Source organism: Equus przewalskii, chromosome 3 (assembly GCF_037783145.1).
Source record: "Equus przewalskii isolate Varuska chromosome 3, EquPr2, whole genome shotgun sequence".
NCBI lineage: Eukaryota > Metazoa > Chordata > Mammalia > Perissodactyla > Equidae > Equus > Equus przewalskii.
In genome coordinates this window covers 35059028-35077961 of record NC_091833.1, presented here as the reverse complement: position 1 = coordinate 35077961, position 18934 = coordinate 35059028, and the positions used below count along the sequence as shown (strand labels likewise).

Below are 18934 nucleotides of genomic sequence, written 5' to 3'. Positions count from 1 at the left end.
AGGCAGCCCTGGGAAAGGAATTCACAGCCCTGACCCCAAAGGTGCTCCAAGGACCCTTGGGACCCCTGGGGTGTTTCCAGGATGGGATCGGCGGGCTCTCCCCCGAGTGCTTGGCCTCCCTGAATCACGTGAGCATCTCTCTGGGGATTAAGGCAGTCACCTTGGCCAGCGGCCACATGATGGGCGGCTGGGTGAGGAAGGACAGTGTGGTGGAGGGTTGGCCCAGGTATTTGCAAGTGTTATCTATGTCTAGGAGGGGGAGAGAAGGAAGAGAGGGTATAAATAGGAAGCTTGCGAGGCCACAGAACAGGTGAATAAGCAGAAGGCAGCCACGTGTCCTCTGAAATCCACACTCTCGGCAGCGTGGTGCCAGGCCGCGGCCCACAGAAGAGACACGCGCCTTCTCCCGGCAGTGCACCATCTGTCCTTCCATGCTCCCTCACTGAGCCACAGACAGGGGCACACACACCTCATGTGAGGCTGGAAGTGTGGGCCTGGGTCCCAATTCCACAGTCTCTTAGAGCCTCAGTTTTGTCCTTTGCAAAACTGTGGGAACGTAAGACACTGTGTGACATGGCCCTTCCTCCGCACTGTCTCTCCACAGGTTCTTCTGCAGACTCACTGCCGTCTCCACCTTGCCCCCCCAAGCCCACAGCTGGCAAAGAGCATCAGGCTGTCATGTGGCACCCCCTGCAAGTCAAGCCTGCTGTGAAGCCGTGGAAATGCCCAGGGGCTCTTGGGGGCTAGTGGGGGCTGTGTCCCTCCACCTAGAGACGGCCCCATCTGATCCCTGAACTCATGAAATGTCCACATCAAAAGGGACCAGATACCCAGACCTGACTTTCCCAGCTCTTTGTGGCACTAAGGATTCCAAAGGACACAGAAGGAGGGACATGGCCACCCAGGTCACAGACTAGGCTGTTGCAGGTGCACACGCTTTGCCGTCTTTGATTAAACCTCCCATAATGGCATGTGAGAACCCCCTCGAGTTCCAGAATTGGAGGCTGTGTTCCTTCTCCCAACCAAACGAGCTTCCTGGACGCCTGGGGCCAGCTCCTAAAGCATTGTCCCCAGAGGGAGGGAACGCTCTGGGCCTTCATCCCACCAGGAAAGGGCCACTGCTTCCTAGGCTGGCTGATTCCCTGGTCACCACCATGGCTGGTCAGCAGCGTCAGCTTTAGACTTCTGGGCTCGCGCTCATCCATCCTACCGAGGCGGGTTTGCGCAGGAGGTGGGGCGGGTGTCCCGGCCGGACCGGAGGGTTCTCTCAGTCTGGGCTCGGCGCACGCTCCCGCGCCGTGTGGACGGCAGCCCGGCTCGGCTTCCACCAGCCCTGACCTCCGCCCTTTAGTCCACGGTGGGTGGGTGCGCCAGGTCCCAGGGGTCGGTGTGACTCGCGGCGCGCGCCAGCGAAGTCCCGTGGGGAGGACCTGGCGGCCACGCGCTCCCTCCCCCGCGGCCGCGCACCTGTCCTGGGCGTGGCCCGAAGCCCCGCCCCGCGGCCCCGCCCCGGCAGCGCCGCGCGCTGGTTGGCCGAGGCGGGGCGCTATGCTAATGAACCTGGCCCTCCCGGCACCTGCCGGCCGCGGCCCGCGGGCGCCCGGCGGACGCAGTGGGACCGCGCCGCGAGGGCAGCATGCCGCGCTCCTTCCTGGTGAAAACGCACCTCGGCCACAGGGTCCCCAACTACGGGCGGCTGGAGACCCAGAGAGGTAGGGGATGCCCGCTCCCCAGGCCACGCCCAGGGCTCGGGCTCCCGCGGGGCGGGCGGGAGGGGCGGCCCCGGGAACTGGGACACCTGTCCCAGGTGGAAGGAGAGGAGTCAGCTCGCCAGCATGGCGGTGGCGGCCAAGACCCTGGGGCTGGAGGTGAGTAGGTAGCCCGCGGGCACCTCTTCCACTTCAGGAACCACTTGCTCGTCGGGCAGAGCGGGTGGGGATTCTCTCCCCACTTAGAGAAGTTTCCAGGCCCCCAGTCACTCGGGGGCTCTCCCCCTGTGGCCTCGCGCCCCCATCCCAGCCAAGGGGATCCCCGAGCCGCCTTCCTGGTGGAGGAGATTTGGGAATGCCCCCACAGATGGTGAGGAGAGAGACGGAGGGCGACCTAGGGCTGCCGTCTGAGGGCTCCCCCAGAGCATCCTGGCTAGGGTGGTGAGCGGAGGGGAGGGGAAGAGTGGTTCAGCTCGTCCAGCGTTCCTCTGGGCCCCCCAACGCCTTCTCACCCCTCCTGTGGGCCTCCTTCCCTTCTGCCTCTCCTCACCCCAGTGGGGGTTGCCCGGGGCAGATGGGCTGAGCAGCTGCAGTCCTCCCCCGGTGGCACAGTGGGGAGATGAGCCTCCAGGACCCAGCGTTCGCCACTCTTTTGCATTCCCTGCTAGGCACAGGGACATGAGAAGTCCCTGGGACAAAGGCCTCTCTAGATGGTCAGCGCCATTCCCCCAGCTCAGCAGCTTCTTGGGGCAGAGACCCTTTGGGGGACTTCTCAGTGACTCAGAGGGAGTGGACAGGAGGGACACTGAGGAGGCCAGGTGCCCCTTGCGAGCCTTTAGTGCACTCAGATCCGGAGTGGGGAGGGAGTCCCAGGATCAACACAGAGGCCACTGCCACTAGGGGGCGCCTCCTGGGACTGGCTCCTCAACTCAATGTCACCACCAGCAATTTTATAAAATAAACTAGAACAGAAGCCATCAGAGTGCAGCGCTTATGGTAAGGGAAACTTTTGTTTCAGATATATACATATATGTGAATATACATGATGGAAAATTTAATTTACATGGATTATAGTTTTAAAAGTTTAAAAAACATTGCCTAGAGCCCAGTCATACAGTGCAGCCCACTTTACCATCTGAATGTGCACGTCTGAGCAGCTGAGGAAGGCCCAGGATTGATGGTTTGTCAAGAACAGCCTCATAGCCCGTTAGCACTCTCTGCTCCCCTCTCCCCCTCTCTCTCCCCCTCTACTTTCCCCTCCCCAATCCTCTTCCTCCTCACTGTGGCTCTAGCTTTTGGAGAGCTGGGTGGCCACGGTGACCCTTTCTGCCAGGATGTTACCCCAGGACAGACCTGAGGTGCTAGGTCTGGGGTCTCTCACTCTCTCCTTTTAAATAAGTGCCATTTTAGGCCTCCCTAGGGAACCCCTGACGACAAGTCTTTTCTAGGAATCTGACCTACAGAATGAATAAAAAAGTGAGCCAACCCAGAGGCTATGGGGAAGACTGGGGAAGGGGTAGCAGAAGTGAGGGATCAGGAGCACCCAGCGTGGCTGCCTCTCCCCTGCCCTCCCTCTGGGGTTGGCACTGGCCTCCTGGACAGGGTTTGTCTCCTAGCCTGTCACTGCCCTGCCCTCATTTCTGGGAGGACAGAAACCTGGCTTGCCGATTTTGTAACTGGGGTGGAAGATGGTGGGGTTAGGGGAGAGTGGAGGGTGGGAACCCTTCCACTTTCCCATTTCTCTACATCCTCACAACACTTGTAATTGTCTAATTTTAATTGTTGCCATCCTAGTGGGTGTGACATGGCATCTCATTGTGGCTTTAGTTTGCACTTTCCTGATGGCTAAGGATGTTGAGCATCTTTTCCTGTACTTATTGGCCATTAGTATATCTTCTTTGGGGAAATGTCTGTTTGGATCCTTTGCCCACTTAAAAATTGTATTATTTGTCTTTTTTATCGTTGAGTTGCAAGAGTTCTTTATATATTCTGAATACTAGTTTCTTATCAGATAGATGATTCGCAAATGTTTTCTCCCATTCCTTGGGTTGTCTTTCTCTGCCCTAAGCCTTGGCCCAGAGGTAGAAACGGAGCCAGAGATTTATTTCAACATCTATGGTAAGACACGGCTGTGTGGAGACTCAGGCTTCGGGGAAATGCAGAATTTCACTCTGACCTGCTAACCTGTTCACTTTGGGGGCTTCCGCCATTCTCCTCTGGGTCAAGCACAGGGCATGCGGGCCCACAAATGCGGGAGCAGCAGCCTGAGGGCAAGCCCATCCAGGAGGCAGTGTGACACCGCCCAGGACAGCGTGCCTTGGCCGGGAGTGTTGGCAGGGGGCCGAGTGCACCCACGTCATGATGGGCGAGGGGTGATCAGGAGGTGACTGGAGCCTAATTAGTTATTTTCCACGCGGTGGCCTGCTGCCAAGTGTTGTGAATGAATACTGCATGGGAGCCTGGAGGGTGCCGCCCGAGCTGGTCCTGAGGAGGGTCGGGGCTCAGAGGCAGGGCGTGCCCTGCCCTGGTGGTGAGGGGCCCTTCCTTGACCCCAGGACGGCTGTTTTAGAATCCTGTAAGATGTTGCTCTTTCTTTGTTTTTAAAGAGGAACTGAGATTGCTCCTCTAGACCCCGTGGTCTCCGGGCTGCAGCCGTCGTCGTCACTTCCCTCACCAACACCTCCCTCTTCTTGGACCTTTCCCCGCATGCCAAGCTGTGGTGGGCCCAGAAGATGGTCTGGCATCTTCCGTCTTGCAATCTCCCAGGAGATGAGATCAGGAAGTTAGACGGGAAGCGCAGGCCTGGGACTCAGCCTCCACCGTTTGTTCTCTCTCCTCACCTTCCAGAAACCGATGGCTCCTGCGCCGCCTGCGGGGGGCTTGTGGTGCCCCTACTCCTCCCAGACAAGGCAGCCCCTGCCACGCCTGCTGGCCCCGCCCGGCCCTGGGACTGCACCTCTGTCGTCGCTCGCATCTCCCTGCCCCTCCCACTGAACAGGGAAGCTCGGGGGGTCTCTGGGCCAGACCCCCTGGAAGTCAGCTGGGCAGAGTCTCGGGCTGGCTGGGCCCCCAGTGTACCCCTCAAAGACAGCCTGAACCACCTCAACCTTCCCCCGCTGCTGGTTCTGCCCACACGGTGGCCCCCGATCCTGGGCCCACATGGGGACCAGGCTCCAGACAGACTGCTGGGGGCTGAGCGGGGCCCCCGCCCCTCAGGGGGCTTCCAGTGCTCCCACTGCCTCAAGCCTTACCACACGCCGGCCGGGCTGGCCAGGCACCGGCAGCTGCACTGCCACGTTCAGGCCCCGCGCTGCTTCACCTGCAAGTACTGCGACAAGGAATACGCCAGCCCGGGTGCTCTCAAGATGCACGTCCGCACGCACACGCTGCCCTGCGTCTGCACCCTCTGCGGCAAGGCCTTCTCCAGGCCCTGGCTGCTGCAGGGCCACATCCGGACCCACACAGGTGGGACGGTGAGGGGTCCACGAGAGGGATCTGGTTGGGGCAGGGTGGGACCTGGGGGCTGGAAGAGGGGAGGGGTTAATTTTATAAACAAGAGGATGGATGGTCACCCAGCCTCTGCTTCCCCGTGGCTCGGTGTCCTAGGGCGGCCGGCACAAAGTTCACAAACCAGGATCTCAAAACAGAAATGTTCTCTCTCCCAGTCCTCGAGCTCAAAGTCTGAAATCCAGGTGTGGGCAGGGCCACGCTTCCTCCAGAAGCTCTAGGAAGGGTCCTTCCCGCCTCTTCCAGCTCCTGGGGGCTCCAGGTGTCCGTGGCTCTTGGCAGCCTCCCTCCAACCTCTGCCTCCGTTCTCACACGGTCTCTCCTCCCTGTCTGTGCCTGTGTCCAGATTTCCCTCTTATTATAAGGACCCAGTCATATTGGATTCAGGGTCCACATACTCCATTGTGACCTCATCTTAACCTGATGACATCTGCAAAGCCCCTATTTCCAAATAAGGTCACATTCACAGGTAGGGGGTTAGGATGTGAATGCATCTCTTTGGGGGGACACAATTCAACCCATAACACCCAGCAAAGTACAGAAGGTGCAGGGCTGCGGTCGGGTCTGACTTCTCACATTCCACAGCCTTCTAGAATTCTAGAGCAGCAGGAGAAGGGAGCGAGACAGCCTGGCCTGGGGGCGAGGAGCACGGGGTCACACAAGCCTGTCCGAAGGGCAGAGATGGCGGCTGGGATCTGGGAGCAAACCTGTCTACGGGTGGGAGGACGGCCAGCAGAGCAGAGGGCAAAATGATGGGGAGAGGAGCAGCTGTGGAGGGAGAAGAAGACAGAGACAGAGTGGGCAGAGGGAGCGGAGCTCAGAGATGAAGGAGCCTGGGCGCGGCAGCCTTTTCGTTCTGCCGATTACAAAATTCTGCCTAGAAAGAGCACAAGTGGCCTGCTCTGAACTGGACCTCAACCCAGCTCTCCGCCTGGAGTCTGGGTCTTGGCTGAGCACACCGTGAGAGTGAGAGACGGGCACAGACGGCCCAGGAGGAAGACTTTGGTCTCGGCCGCAGGCCCGCAGTTGCAACACGCACTTTCTGTAACGCGCCTCCCTCAGCCTGAGGTCTCGGCTCCGTGGCTAGAATCTTCTGAGTCACACCTGGGTGGAGGCTGGGAAGGAGGGTTGTGCTGGAGCCTTTCTCCAGGCTGGAAATCCCATCTTGTTTTCCTTGACTCTTCACTGAGAGTGTCCCCAGAGCGCCTCATCACACAAGGTCAGGGACTCAGGACTCCTGGTCTGGAGCCCGGGAGGCCCCGCAGGAGGCCGGCCCCGGTGTCGGGCAGCAGGGACGCAGAAGCACTGGGCCCTGCAGGGACTGCAGGCTGGACCCTGTCAGGACTACAGGGCTGCAGGACGAGAAGCCACTCCACATGGCAGAGGGGGTCCGATGACTCTCCTGACTCCAACATCTGTCCGGGTCATCCTGGGACCAAGGTCCCCACAGAAGGACTTTGTCTAAATCTCTAGTCCTCCTGATCGGAGGTGGCCTGGAGGCTGCAAGGATCGGAAGCTGATCCTGGATGCTGCCTCCTGTGCCAGGATGAGGGCCCATCCCTCCAGCCCGCCTTCTTAGTAAACTGGCCTTCAGGGGGCGGGAACAGCTGCCAGAAGGCTGCCGGTCCTTCTCCCGGTCAGATCTGGGCCGCAAAGGGCCCTGGGAGGGCTCTGGCAGAAGCAGAGAAAGATCTAGCGACTGTGGTGGGTCCAGCAAAGGAATGTGCTAGATCCCTCCTCCTAGGAAGGGTTTCAGATGCTGCAGTCCTGCGCAGGTGTGGCAGTCTGACCTCGGTCACCTGTGGCCTCTCGGCCCTGGTGTTTCCTCCTGGTGCAGGTGCTGAGGCCCCTACCCCCGTCGCTCATCTCCCAGGGAGGCGCAGTGAAGGTCAACGCATGGGAATCACTGTGAGGGCCCATGGGGGAAGGACAGGGTTCTTCATTGATAAACAGGGACCCCTGAGCCCTGGGGCCACCTCCCATGGTACTGTTCTGGCCGTTGCGCCTGGACCCCGATGGTCGCTCAGCTGGCTCCTCTTCGTCCCACAGGGGAGAAGCCGTATGCCTGCTCTCACTGCAGCAGGGCCTTCGCCGACCGCTCCAACCTCCGGGCCCACCTGCAGACACACTCCGACACCAAGAAATACCAATGCAAGAGCTGCGCCAAGACCTTCTCCCGCATGTCGCTCCTGGCGCGCCACGCGGAGTCGGGCTGCTGCCCCGGGTCCTGAGAGGCGCCGTGGTGCAGGTAGGAGGGACAGGACCGCACCCCGAGAGCTGATGGCTGGTGCCCCTCTTGGCAGCCCCATGCCGCCTGGGGACCCAGAGGAGCTGGTCATCCTGGGAGGGCAGGGGCCCGGCCTCCCGCTCGGCCGCGTGTCTCCTCTCCTTGCTCGCCACCCGCTTCCGGAGCAGCCCCGAGGGTGGGCGTTAGCGTGAGCCGGGGCTCCTGCAGCCCTCCCGGCCACCTGCCCCTGAGAGGGACGACACTTCTCTCCCCGGGAAGACTCCATCCACACGAGAGCCGCCGCTCTTCTTCAGCTTGCTCTGGTTTGCTATGCTCTTCTTCCAAGAGGGAAAGACTGCCGGGAGCTGGGGGCCGGCGCGGACAATTCCTACTGCTAAGCTCATGAACCGGGCCACCTTTGGATCCCTTCACAACCCGAAACCCACAGTTCTGACTCGTGCTGAGCACATCGAACGGTCCAGCCTTCGTGGGCAGGGCTAGCTCGAGGCTCACCTCCACGTGCCTTTGCTGGGATCTGGCCCAGGTGTCTCCTGTCACGAGTGCACACACGCACATATGCACACACACACACACACACACACACACCTCACCCGGCTGTCCCGAAGATGCAGCAGCAGTAGGGGATTTAGGCATGTCAGGATGCAGCTAGGCCTCCCCCAGGACCGTGGGGCATTGGGAGGCCCACAGCCCTGCCCGCTGTCCTCTCAAGTTCTGAGTCTTGCCCAACCCCTGGTCTAGGGAGGAGGCCGAGCTCTGAGAAGTTTCCAGGGGCAGCAGGAGTCCTGGATAGTTTGGGCCCTTCCAGCCACAGAGTGGGGACACTGGGGCAAGGGCCCCGAGCTGCGAAGTGTTGTGGGATCGGAGCAAAGCTTGCCGGAGGCAGGCTGGGGATGGGAACGGCATTAAGCAGCATGGAGGAACAACTGAGGGGCGTGAACTCACGCTGGGGGTGAGGGGTGTGAGGGGCCTGGGAACCAAGGGCGGAGGCAAGGCCATGGGTCTGCTGGCAGGCACTTGTTCCCCAAAGTCTCAGAGGACAGAGTGTGTCCTGTGTCTGCACCCCCTCTCCTGGATCCTTACGGCCATCTGCACTGCAGCTGAGGGGCTGTTTCAGCACCTGCCCTAGACACACACGCCTTTCCAAGCCGGCCCGGATGCCGGCCCGTAAGGCACCTGGCCCAGCATCCTGCCCTGCCTGGAGGCGGCATTCCCTTCTTGTATGGGGACTCTTCTCACCCCTAGACGTGGGCCGGTCACCCGCTGGACTGGTCCTGCCTCTTGCCAGTGTGTCTTAGCCGTCTCTGGCTGGACCCTGGAGGGTGGCACCCAGAAGGAGGAAGGCGGCCTGAGTCTGACGGTGACTGACTGAGTCCTTGACACTGGGAGGGGACATCTACCTGCTTGTCCCTGTGGGAGCCTGGCCTGCTGTCGGCGGCTCCACTTCTGGCCCCGGCCGAGGGACAGAATGAGGCAGCCTCATGGCAAGCAGCAGAGGCCCCTCGGGCCTGAGCTGCCCAGCCCTGCTGAGCCTCCTCTCCACGCGCAAGGACATGCCAGACTTCACCAGGACCGCACCCGGGCACAGGGGACCTTACTCTGCAGCTACCCGGGGGCTGCAGTCCCAGCCCTGGCGGTCCCCACCTGAAGATTCTGTCTGACATTCGTCAGGGATGAAGGGCCCTGGGTAGCTGGTTTGATGACGGCCATTGGAGGGGTCTTGCAGACATCCCAGAGGAAACGACATTGATCTTGGGCTACTCTGGACCAAGGGTGACCTTAATGAAACAGACCACCTAGGAGAGCCCCTCCTCCAGCCTGCATATCAGCTGGTGGAATGAGGACACTCTCTGAGGAAGTCAGGCTCCCATTCCTGGGCCCACAGCGCTGCCTTCCGCCACAGGGATCAGCTGTCCCTCGAGGGACAGACGGCGTGAACTGCAGGCTGGGAATGTGCCATTTAGTGATGTATCAGTTTGCCGTGGTGGCTGTAACAAAGTCCCCCAGACCGGGCGCCTCACACCACAGAAGTCCATTCTCCGCCGTCTGGGGGCCAGAAGCCCAGACCACAGTGCCGGCAGGGCTGGTTCCTTCTGAGGCCAAGGGAGAGTCTGCCCCAGGCCTCACCCCCGGCTCCCGCTGGTCTGCTGGCATCTCTGATGCTCCTCGGCTTGTAGAAGCATCACCCGCATCTCCGCCTCCATCTTCACATGGGTCTCCCTGTGTACGTGTCTCTCCGGGTCCAAATTTCCTCTTTTTCTAAGGACACCAGTCATCTTGGGTTGGGGCCCACTCTAAGGATCTCGTCTTGACTTGACTACGTCTGCAAAGACCCTATTTCCCAATAAGGCCACATTCACAGCTATGGGGTCAGGACCTCAACATACGAATTGAGGGAGACACCATTCACCCCAACAGCTAGTGAGAACACATGGTTTGCTAAGAGATGCCTGGTGGGTCCCTGTGCTTGAGCTTAAGGAAAGCGTCGAATCCTCTTCTCCCCTAGTCCATAAAGACTCGAAGGAACAGTCGATTTTAACTAATGGATTTACTGCTCCCAGGCCATGTGGATCCCCTCCCCACATATGGCCCCCCCTTGAGCGCGTGCCTGCGCCTGTCCCTCACTTCCTCCATCTCCCGGTAGGGGCCCTGCTGACCCTCCCTTCCCACTGTCTTCCAGGCCCCTCTGCTGCATGGCAGCCCCTCCTCAGGCCGGGTGAGGCCAGAGCTGCAGCCTCACTTGTGTTCGCGTCCGGCCACCTCACAGGAGGGCTCTTTTTTTTTTTTGATAGCATCCAGATGCCTGAAGGAAGCTATATTGTAAATTGTGTTCTATTTCTGGGCCCCAATATCTAAATGGGGCGATGCACCTGTTGGGTATGAAGGAGGGAATTTCACAGGCCTAAAATAAAGCCCAATGCTTGCCCTTCTGCACCAGCCCATGGAAAAGGCTCTTATATTTATATCTGGGCTGGCGGAGGGCAGGGGTGCGGTGGGGGGGGGGTGACTGAGGGGGAGGGAAAGCCTGATCACCTGCCAGGGACCTGACATGGAATGAGTGGGGCACGTGCCACTCCAACTGCAGCAAGGCCACCATGTCCCCACCGTGGGCCACGCCGCCCACTTGGGGCCCAGCTCCCCACCTCGCCTTGCCTCACTGTCTTGCCTGAGCATCAGGTCCTCCCTGGGATGCTCATTGAGAAGCTGGGTCTCTGGAGCCCTCTCACTGCACCTACAAATGGGAGTCAGGAGGGGCTCTGACTCCAGTCCACACTTGACCCCGGGTGAAGTTGGCTTGGCTGGCTCTTCCGTTGGGGGGCTGCTATCTGAATCCCTTCACATATAGGCCTTCTTTTTCCTACCAAACTTTACTCATCACATTTCACTTTTCTCCCTAAAGAAGGCTCTCTGATGGCACTATTCCAGGGGTGTTGTCAGAGCCCGTCTCCAGGGCAGGAGCAGGGGTGGAGGGATGAGAGGCCCGGGGCCAGAGGAGAGGGACGCAGGGCTTTCCACTGCAGTCCGTTGAGTCTGGGCGAAAGCAGAAGCCCAAGAAATCAAAGACTTCTGGAGAAGAGAAACACCAGGCGGCGAGCTCGCCAAGGCGGGGACGGCATCTTCACAGCATGAAAGTGCTCCCAGGACGGTGAGGGACAGGCTGGGGACGGGACTGCCCCACAGTACACAGGACATAACCCCCCCGGGGCTGCGTGCCTCCGCGGTTTCTGACTCAGCTCCAAGCGCCGGCCGCTGTGACCGAGCTCAAGGCCTGGAAACAGGTGTGAGAGGGACACTGGGCTCTCAGTGGCCCAGTCCCTGCCCCACTCCTTGTTGAAAGAAACCTCTCTCCTGAAAGCTGCCGACGCGCTAAGGCTGTGCTCTCCCTTCCAGAAGCCCAGAGGGGTCTATAAATATCATTTTGGCCCAGAATATTCTGGGGGGTTCTCTGGAAGTTTGAAAATAGTCCACTTGTTACTATCTATATTCAGAGAACCCACTCCTGGCCTCCACTTGGTGGCTAAGTATAGCTCCCTGGCAAAGTGCAATGGAACAAAAGTTTCCAGGCCTCCATCACCTTGTGGATGGCGGAACATTCCAGGGAGAGCACCTCGGCTGCCAAGACTCAGGCTGAGAGGAGGCTGGAACCGGCGCGGGCCTCCTCCGTCCCTGTACCCGAGCTGGGGGAGTCTGTGGGGCTGTCGGCACACGAGGGTGCCCTCACCAGAGCCAGAGGTGAGGCGTTCTGATTCCGGCTCTGTCGTTCTGTGGGCTCGGGTCAATTCCATTATAGAGCCTTGGTTTCCGCTTCTGTAAAAAGGAATCGTGCTAAACTCTCTTTCGGAATTCAGGAAGAGTGCCAAGTAAACATGATGGTAAAAAAGACACTTAGGACGCCTGAAATAAAATATAATTGCTAACTTTAGAGACACCCTCAAGTTACCCCCTTTATCCTCTTAGAGTCTATGTCCATTTCTTGACCGCCAAGTTCTGGCTCCAGGAACTCTCTCCTCCCAGCTGCCCCCGCCCAGCCCACCGAGCTGCCCCAGAGCTGGTCTGGCACCTGTCCGGGGCATCCTTAGCTGCCAAGAGCGCCAGGTACAGCTGAAGTATACGGATGGTGCGAAGGGCGGGAGTGGCAGGGGGTGGCGATTCAGACCCCGTCCTCCTGTCGAGTGGGCGTAGCATCTTTGAGTATCATGTGGAAAGGTTAGAGGCCGCCTTCCCACAAGACGTCAATCAGTGTGGCCCACTCTGCCCCAGGCTGACCTGGGAGCACCCATTGCCTCCCCCTCCCCACACCTCTGCCCCTGCGGCTCCTCTTTTGTTCTCCCAGTAAGGATCCTCCTGCTACTGGTCCTTAAGGAAGACACCGAGTCGCTTCAGCTTTGCTTACCCAGTTCAAAACACCAGCCCCCCTGCCTTCCCCTGGCACAGGCCTGGGGACCCGGGACACCTCCACTTCAGACACGAGAGGCGGGAAGGAAGGTGGGCCCTGGAATCACTGGAACTCTTCTCTGAGATCTGCATATTTACCTTTGAAATACAACTGTTCTGAATTGATCAAAAAGGGACTGAGATTGAGGAGAGTCGGGGGCCTGACCCTGCTGCCATTCCCTTCACTGAGCATCAGAGGAGGCGTGGCCTGCTGTGCCCCTAGACCCTCCACGGCACACGTGGATGAGGCGTGGCCCACTATCCCTGTGGCTCCAGTTCCCTTGGTGGGGTCGTCTCCCTCCTCTCTCAGAACATGCACCCCCATGTCCGTAGTTCTCACAGGAGACTGCCTGCAGCCTGGCTCCAGGGCGGCTGTGCTAAGGGAGACTCCCCACGTTCGGCACACACGCTGATGGGCAAGAATGGTGGGGCTGCCCTGCTGGCGTGTCTGCACGGACCGAGGCACCACAGTGCACCAGGAGTCCTGGCATTTCCCCACCATGCGCGCTTGGAAAAGCAAATGCAGCTTAAGAACGTCCTGCATTATATTAACCCTCAGCCCTGAGTCCTGGTGCCTTTACTGCTCTGAGAGAAGAAGGAACGGGACGTGCGTGCGGAGCCCCTCTGAGCCTCCGGAGTGCGAGGGTCGTCTCCAGGGAGGAGCGTGCTCGGTGCGGCTTGGAGCCAAGCCAGCTGCTCTGCCACGGAGCGCCGTGTTCACGGGACACGCCACGGTGACGCTGGCCTGGGTCCTTGCAGATGTTTTCTCAAGACAGAACCAAGTGCGCCAGCCACTTCGAGAACCGACGGTATTCACTGCCAACGGCAACACTTATACACTTTCAAGGGAAAATGACAATTTTGGAAACTTTTATCTTCCACTAAAAGCTGGGCAGCTCTCCATGCTTAAAGACTTTCCTGATGAGAAAGTGATTTTTTGATGTAAAATGAAACATGTCAACATTTGGAAGCTCTGCATAAATCAGTGAAGTAGTATTTTCCAAATGACCGATGCAGATGTTACAAAATACTGCCCGGGGCCCAAGACCCAAAGCACAGGGTGGACCAATGGATTTCAGTGGAACCGAGGGCAGGGAGCACTCACTGACAGCTGTCAGTTCCACGTCGCAGCTAACCTGGAAGAGATACCCTGGTCGCGTCTTGATGTGCTGTTAAGAAAGAGCCGCAGTCATCTGAAAGCTGTGAGCACGTGTCCATCCACAAACCTGTGAGGGCTGAGCTTCCTCCCACGCACCAGCAGACGGTATAGCTGGTGGCTCCACCTGTGGTCAGACGCTATGGAGATTTGCAAAAATGTGACATAATGCCACTTTCCCCACTAAAATGTGTTTCAGAAAATAGTTATTTTTCACGAAAATATGTTAGCATGTGATGGGTTTATTATTGATTTAAAAATGAATAAACAGGGGCTGGCCCTGTGGCCAAGTGGTTAAGTTCGTGGGCTCTGCTTCGGCGGCTGGGGTTTCGCTAGTTTGGATCCTGGGTGTGGACATGGCACAGCTTCCGCTGAGGTGGCATCCCACATGCCACAACTAGGAGGACCTACAACTACAATATACAACTACGTACTGGGGGGCTTTGGGAGAAGACGGAAAATAAAAATAAAAATAAAACAATAAAAGATTGGCAACAGATGTTAGCTCCGGTGCCAATCTTTAAAAAAAATTAATTAAAAAAATAATAAAATGAATAAACAAATCTCTTAAAAATGTACTAATTTTAACTTTTTTTTTAAAGATTGGCACCGGAGCTAACATCTGTTGCCAATCCTTTTCTTTTCCCCTCTTCTTCTTCTCCCCAAAGCCCCCAGTACATAGTTGTGTATTCTAGCTGTGAGTGCCTCTGGTTGTGGCATGTGGGACTCCGCTTCAGTACGGCCTGATGAGTGGCACCACGTCCGCGCCTGGGATCCGAACCAGCGAAACCCTGGGCCACTGAAGAGGAGTGCAGGAACCCAACCACTTGGCCACAGGCTGGCCCTCCAGTTTAATTTCTAATGTGGGTAAATGTAGATATGTAAATGCACCCCACATAAACAATAGCTCTTTGGGGCCCTCAATAATTTTTAAGAGCATGACAGGTTCTGAGACAGGTGAACCCCCCACGTGATCGCAGCGTGTGAACTCGAACCCACTGGCGCCAAAGCAGCAGCTGCCCGGCCCAGTGCGGGAGAAGCCTGCAGTGCTCAGCGGGGGATGGTTCTGCCCTCTTTCTTAGGGGCTTTAGGGGCTTTTGTGGGGTAACTCCTATGTGTTTTCCACTTTATCCACTGACTCTGGAAAGGAATCCCTGAGGCCATGTGACTTCATCACACGTGCAGACTAGACCTGCTGCATTGGTGAGAATGGCCCCGATACACACCACGAGGGGCCCCCACATGCCCGACCCCATGTTTAGTCAACTGCTTCTCTAGAGTTTCTCAGACCATCTCTTCATCTCCATCCTCACACCATCGCCTTAGTTCAGGCTCCTGCAAGTTCAGCTGGACAACTAAGAATCCTTCTAGCTCCCCCGTTTCCACCTTTGGTTTGTCCTCCACCCTGTACCCCAGTGCACTTGCACAACCCGCTCACAGCCCCCTGCAGCCTCAGGCTCAAGCCCATAATCCTTGGCATCGTGAGTGAGGTGACCTCCTCCCATGAACCCCACCGTATGGGAGCAACGTCTGTATCGCACGTGCCCACCCTGCGTCTGATCTGGGACAGCCACTCGACGGACGCCAGCGGCTGATGGGACACATGGAGCAGGGCCAGGCTCAGCCGAAACCAGCCTTTTCCTTCTTTCTCTCTTCTCTCCATTTTGGGGGCTAATCTCACAATTGTGGCCTTTCCCATCCTTGGAAAGGGATCTGCTCTCTTTAGCACCATCCCCAGCCCAGGAGGCCCGGCCAGCAGCCTCCCGTATTCATCCAGGCTGCGTGAGTCCAGCCCTGGATCAGTTTATCCGGGCGGGCTGTGGTGCAGGACAGCTCAAGCAGGCCTTTAAGGCGGGTGAGCGGGGTGCATGCAGCCCCTCGATGAAGGAAGTGTTCCCTCATGAGTGGCTCAGGCAGAGAGATGCCAAGGTGAGCGTGGAGAGGATGCAGCGGCCGGCCCAGCTGGTGAGGCCGCCCACCCATGTGCACACAGTAAGCAACGGCCTGCTAGGAGCTCTCATTTTGGAAAACAGGAAGGTCTAGAAGCAGCCGTGTTATTTACTCACCGATTTAACCACATGAACAGCCTGTTTCTTCTGAAAGGCGACTGCACTCATCCAGGAGCTTCTTTTGGGACCAATAATAAATGAACGCTGACCGTGATCAAAGTGGCATGACACTGACATGACCCTTCTGAGGGCTTTATCTCCTGTGAGGGAGGAACTACCTTATCCCTCTCTGACAGGTGAGGAAACTGAGGCACAGAGAGGTTGAGCAGCTGGTCTGAAGTCACACAGCAGGTGAGTGGCAGAGCTGGGATGTAAACCCAGTCTGTAATCTTAGCCGCTAAACTATGTTGCCGCTTAACAAGAAATTCTGAGCTTTCCCGTCACTTGGAAATGAGAAATAGGGTTCCAGATCAGGATGGCAGATCCTGGGGCCAGGGTGGGGGGAGATAGATGGTCAGAGGGTGGCTGGGAGGATGTGCAGGAAGGGGAGCTGCCCGGGACCCCGAAGGAAACACTTCATGGGTCTGGAATTCCAGCATGGGAATGGGAAGCTGGGTTCCCTTCCTCGCCCTGGTCGGGGAGAGCAGGTGCGATGAGCAGGAGGAAAACGGGCTGGAGGAAGTCTGAGAACACAGGGAGGGCTCCGAATCCTACAGAGCCGACCAGGGTCTGAGGAACACGACAGAAAAGGCAAAGAGCAGAGAAGAGAGGGGAGGTCAAGGGTCGCGGGGAGACCAAGGGGATCCGAAGACGGACCTGGAGTGGACTCTGCTGAGCCAGGCAGACATTGCCGCGAACAGCCGGGGTGCGGGACCAAGGGCATCACAGCACCTGGCACACAGGAGGTGCTCAGTTAATACTCAGCCCTCCGCACTCTGGCGCACAGTTCTGTCTTGCTGGTTTACAACGAGACTGGAAGCTGTTTCTGTTGGAACCATAAACCTTTCAAGGAAGACCAGACTGGCCGACGCGGCTGGAAGGTGCCTCTGAAGACCTGCAGAATGCTGGGGGGGGGAGGCGCGATGGGGGGCCCCGTTACTGCCTCCAGTTAAGTATGCACAGCACACCTGCCCTGTGCCCTGATTCCTGGGGACCTGAGGAACACACTGTATCATAACTTGTGCATCAGTTTGCTGAGGTGGCCGTAACAAAGCACCAGAGCCCCGGCGGCTTGTGGCACAGAACTTCAGTGTCTCCCAGTCCTGGAGGCTGGCAGTGCGAGACCATGGCGTCAGCAGGGGGGTTTCTGCTGAGGCCTCTTTCCTTGGCATATAGATGCCATCTTCTCCCTGTGTCCTCATGTGGTTGTCCCTCTGTATGTGTCGGTGTCCTGCTCACCTTTTTTTTGCTGAGGAAGATTCTCCCTGAGTTAACAACTGTTGCCAATCTTCCTCTTTTTTTTTTTGGCTTGAGGAAGATTGTCCCTGAGCTAACATCTGTGCCAATCTTCCTCTATTTCGTGTGTGGGTCACCCCCACAGCATGGCTGGGAGTAGTGTAGGTCCATGCCCGGGATCTGAACCTGCGACCCAGAGCCGCCACAGCAGAGCCATGAACTTAACCAGGCAGCCTCAGGGCGGGCCCCTGATGTCCTCTTCTCATAAGGACACCAGTCCTGTGAGATTCGGGTCCACCCGAGTGCCGTCATTTAACTTAATCACCTCCTTAAAGACCCCATCCCAAATACAGTCACATTCTGAGGTCCTGGGGGTTAGGGCTTCAACACACAAACTTTCAGAGGACACAATTCAGTGCCTAAGAGCTTCCTTTCAAAACCACTTCATCTTATTTATTTTTTGAGGAAGATCAGCCCTGAGCTAACATCTGCTGCTAATCCTGCTCTTTTTGCTGAGGAAGACTGGCCCTGAGCTAACATCCGTGCCCATCTTCCTCTACTTTATATATGGGATGCCTACCACACCATGGCTTGACAAGCGGTGCCGTGTCCACATCCCGGATCCGAACCAGCAAACCCCGGGCCGCTGAAGCAGAACGTGCGAACTTAACCACTGCGCCACCGGGCCGGCCCCACTTTGTCTTATTTAAAAACGCAACACTGACGCAGCCCTCCCAGGCCGGTGCTCCCAGCACCCTTCCCGGAGTCTGTTTGGTCCTCTGAGGTGGAGGCTGCTCTCGCCCGGTTCAGGGGTGGAGGGCGCAGCATGGGAGGGGAGCTGACCTGCCGAGTCTCCTGGCTCCGTGCTGGGACCGGGATCTGAAGCCGCCAGACTCCGCCTCCCCAGGACTTGAGAATGCTTCTCATGCCCCTGTCCTGCTGGACACAGCAGCTCTTTCAGAGGCCGGCGGGCTCCTTGCTTCCTCCGCTGTTGGCACAGCCAGTCGCTGGGCCTCCTGGCGCAGGTCTGGAACCGTCGTCCCTCCTCTTCCTCAGCATGCCTCCGGGGTGAGGGCACTCCAGGTGGGGGGGGCACACCATCACCTGGCCTCCTGGCTGCCCACCCCCTTGCAGAGGCTTCCTGGCAGCTCCGACTGGAGCATCAATTCCTCACCCACACCCATCACGCATCCCCAAGACTAATCCCTAAGGAGAAATAAAGAAGAAACTAAAAACCTAGAAGTCACGTCCTCTCCTCTGTTCTGTCTCTGCTGATAGAAAGGGGGACCATCAACACTTGCTCCCTGCAGGCATGACACCTGCTAACAGGCTCCCAGCAGAAAGGACTCTGTAGGAAGTGGGAGGGCGCAGGGGCCTGGGGCCTGCAGAGTCCACCCCACCAGCGGCAGAGCGGAGACGCAACCCCGGTTCTCCCCTCCCCCAATGGGCAGACATTGGGAGCTGCGAGTGGAATCTAGAAGTGGCATGAACTGCTCCTGGAGCACTGAAAAAATGTCAATAATTTCAAAAGGGAGGAGTAGGGACCATGCAGACAGATAAGGCCAGGCCTCAGGCGCCCGTCCTGGCAGGGACAACCTCTTTGTGTCTCCACATCGTGGTGACGACCACACAGGAGTGCCCCGTGCTCTGGTGAAAGCTCCGCTGTTGTCATCTTGAAATTCTTCAAACAAGAACAAGGGGCCCACATTTTCATTTGCACTGGGCCCCTCAAATGATGTCACTGATCCTGCACTCCAGGATGGATTAACAAAGACAAGAATAATGAAATGATGGAGGGGAGCCTCAACACTCAACGTTCCGTCAGTGACATATTCTCCCTCCTCCATGCTCAGCTCCACTTCCCCACTTGGGGGACTTCATCTTGTGCTGCCTCTATCATCATTTGATTCTGAGTTCAAAACGCCACTTTCAAGGCATTATGCCCGGTTCAAAGAGTGTATTTTGGTTCCAAAACTGAAGGGCAAATATTTTTAGATTAGCAGTTCAGCAAAGATGACATCCATGGCTCTGAAACGAG

At 57.8% G+C, this 18934-nt stretch overlaps 1 protein-coding gene across 4 annotated transcripts; it reads left to right on the top strand.

Annotated features, from left to right (window-relative positions):
- Positions 1-1263: 1263 nt before the first annotated feature.
- SNAI3 (snail family transcriptional repressor 3) lies at positions 1264-10398 on the top strand. 4 transcript variants are annotated; one of them, XM_070613963.1, is made up of 3 exons: positions 1264-1712; positions 4316-5174; positions 7266-10398. In XM_070613963.1, exons 2-3 carry the CDS (start codon positions 4442-4444, stop codon positions 7445-7447), a joined length of 915 nt encoding a protein of 304 aa, XP_070470064.1. In that variant the 5' UTR covers positions 1264-1712; positions 4316-4441; the 3' UTR covers positions 7448-10398. The 4 variants fall into 4 exon arrangements, with proteins under 4 accessions (XP_070470064.1, XP_070470066.1, XP_070470063.1 ...); XM_070613965.1 differs by having other exon boundaries at positions 1549-1712; positions 4557-5174; XM_070613962.1 differs by having other exon boundaries at positions 1577-1868; positions 4557-5174.
- Positions 10399-18934: the final 8536 nt, after the last annotated feature.

Bases quoted from the DNA above. Each gene is read 5' to 3' on its own strand.
- SNAI3 (XM_070613962.1), top strand. From the start codon at position 1,637: ATGCCGCGCTCCTTCCTGGTGAAAACGCACCTCGGCCACAGGGTCCCC. The intron at 1,869-4,556 runs GTGAGTAGGTAG...CTCACCTTCCAG, and splicing joins CCAAGACCCTGGGGCTGGAG to AAACCGATGGCTCCTGCGCC. The intron at 5,175-7,265 runs GTGGGACGGTGA...TTCGTCCCACAG, and splicing joins CCACATCCGGACCCACACAG to GGGAGAAGCCGTATGCCTGC.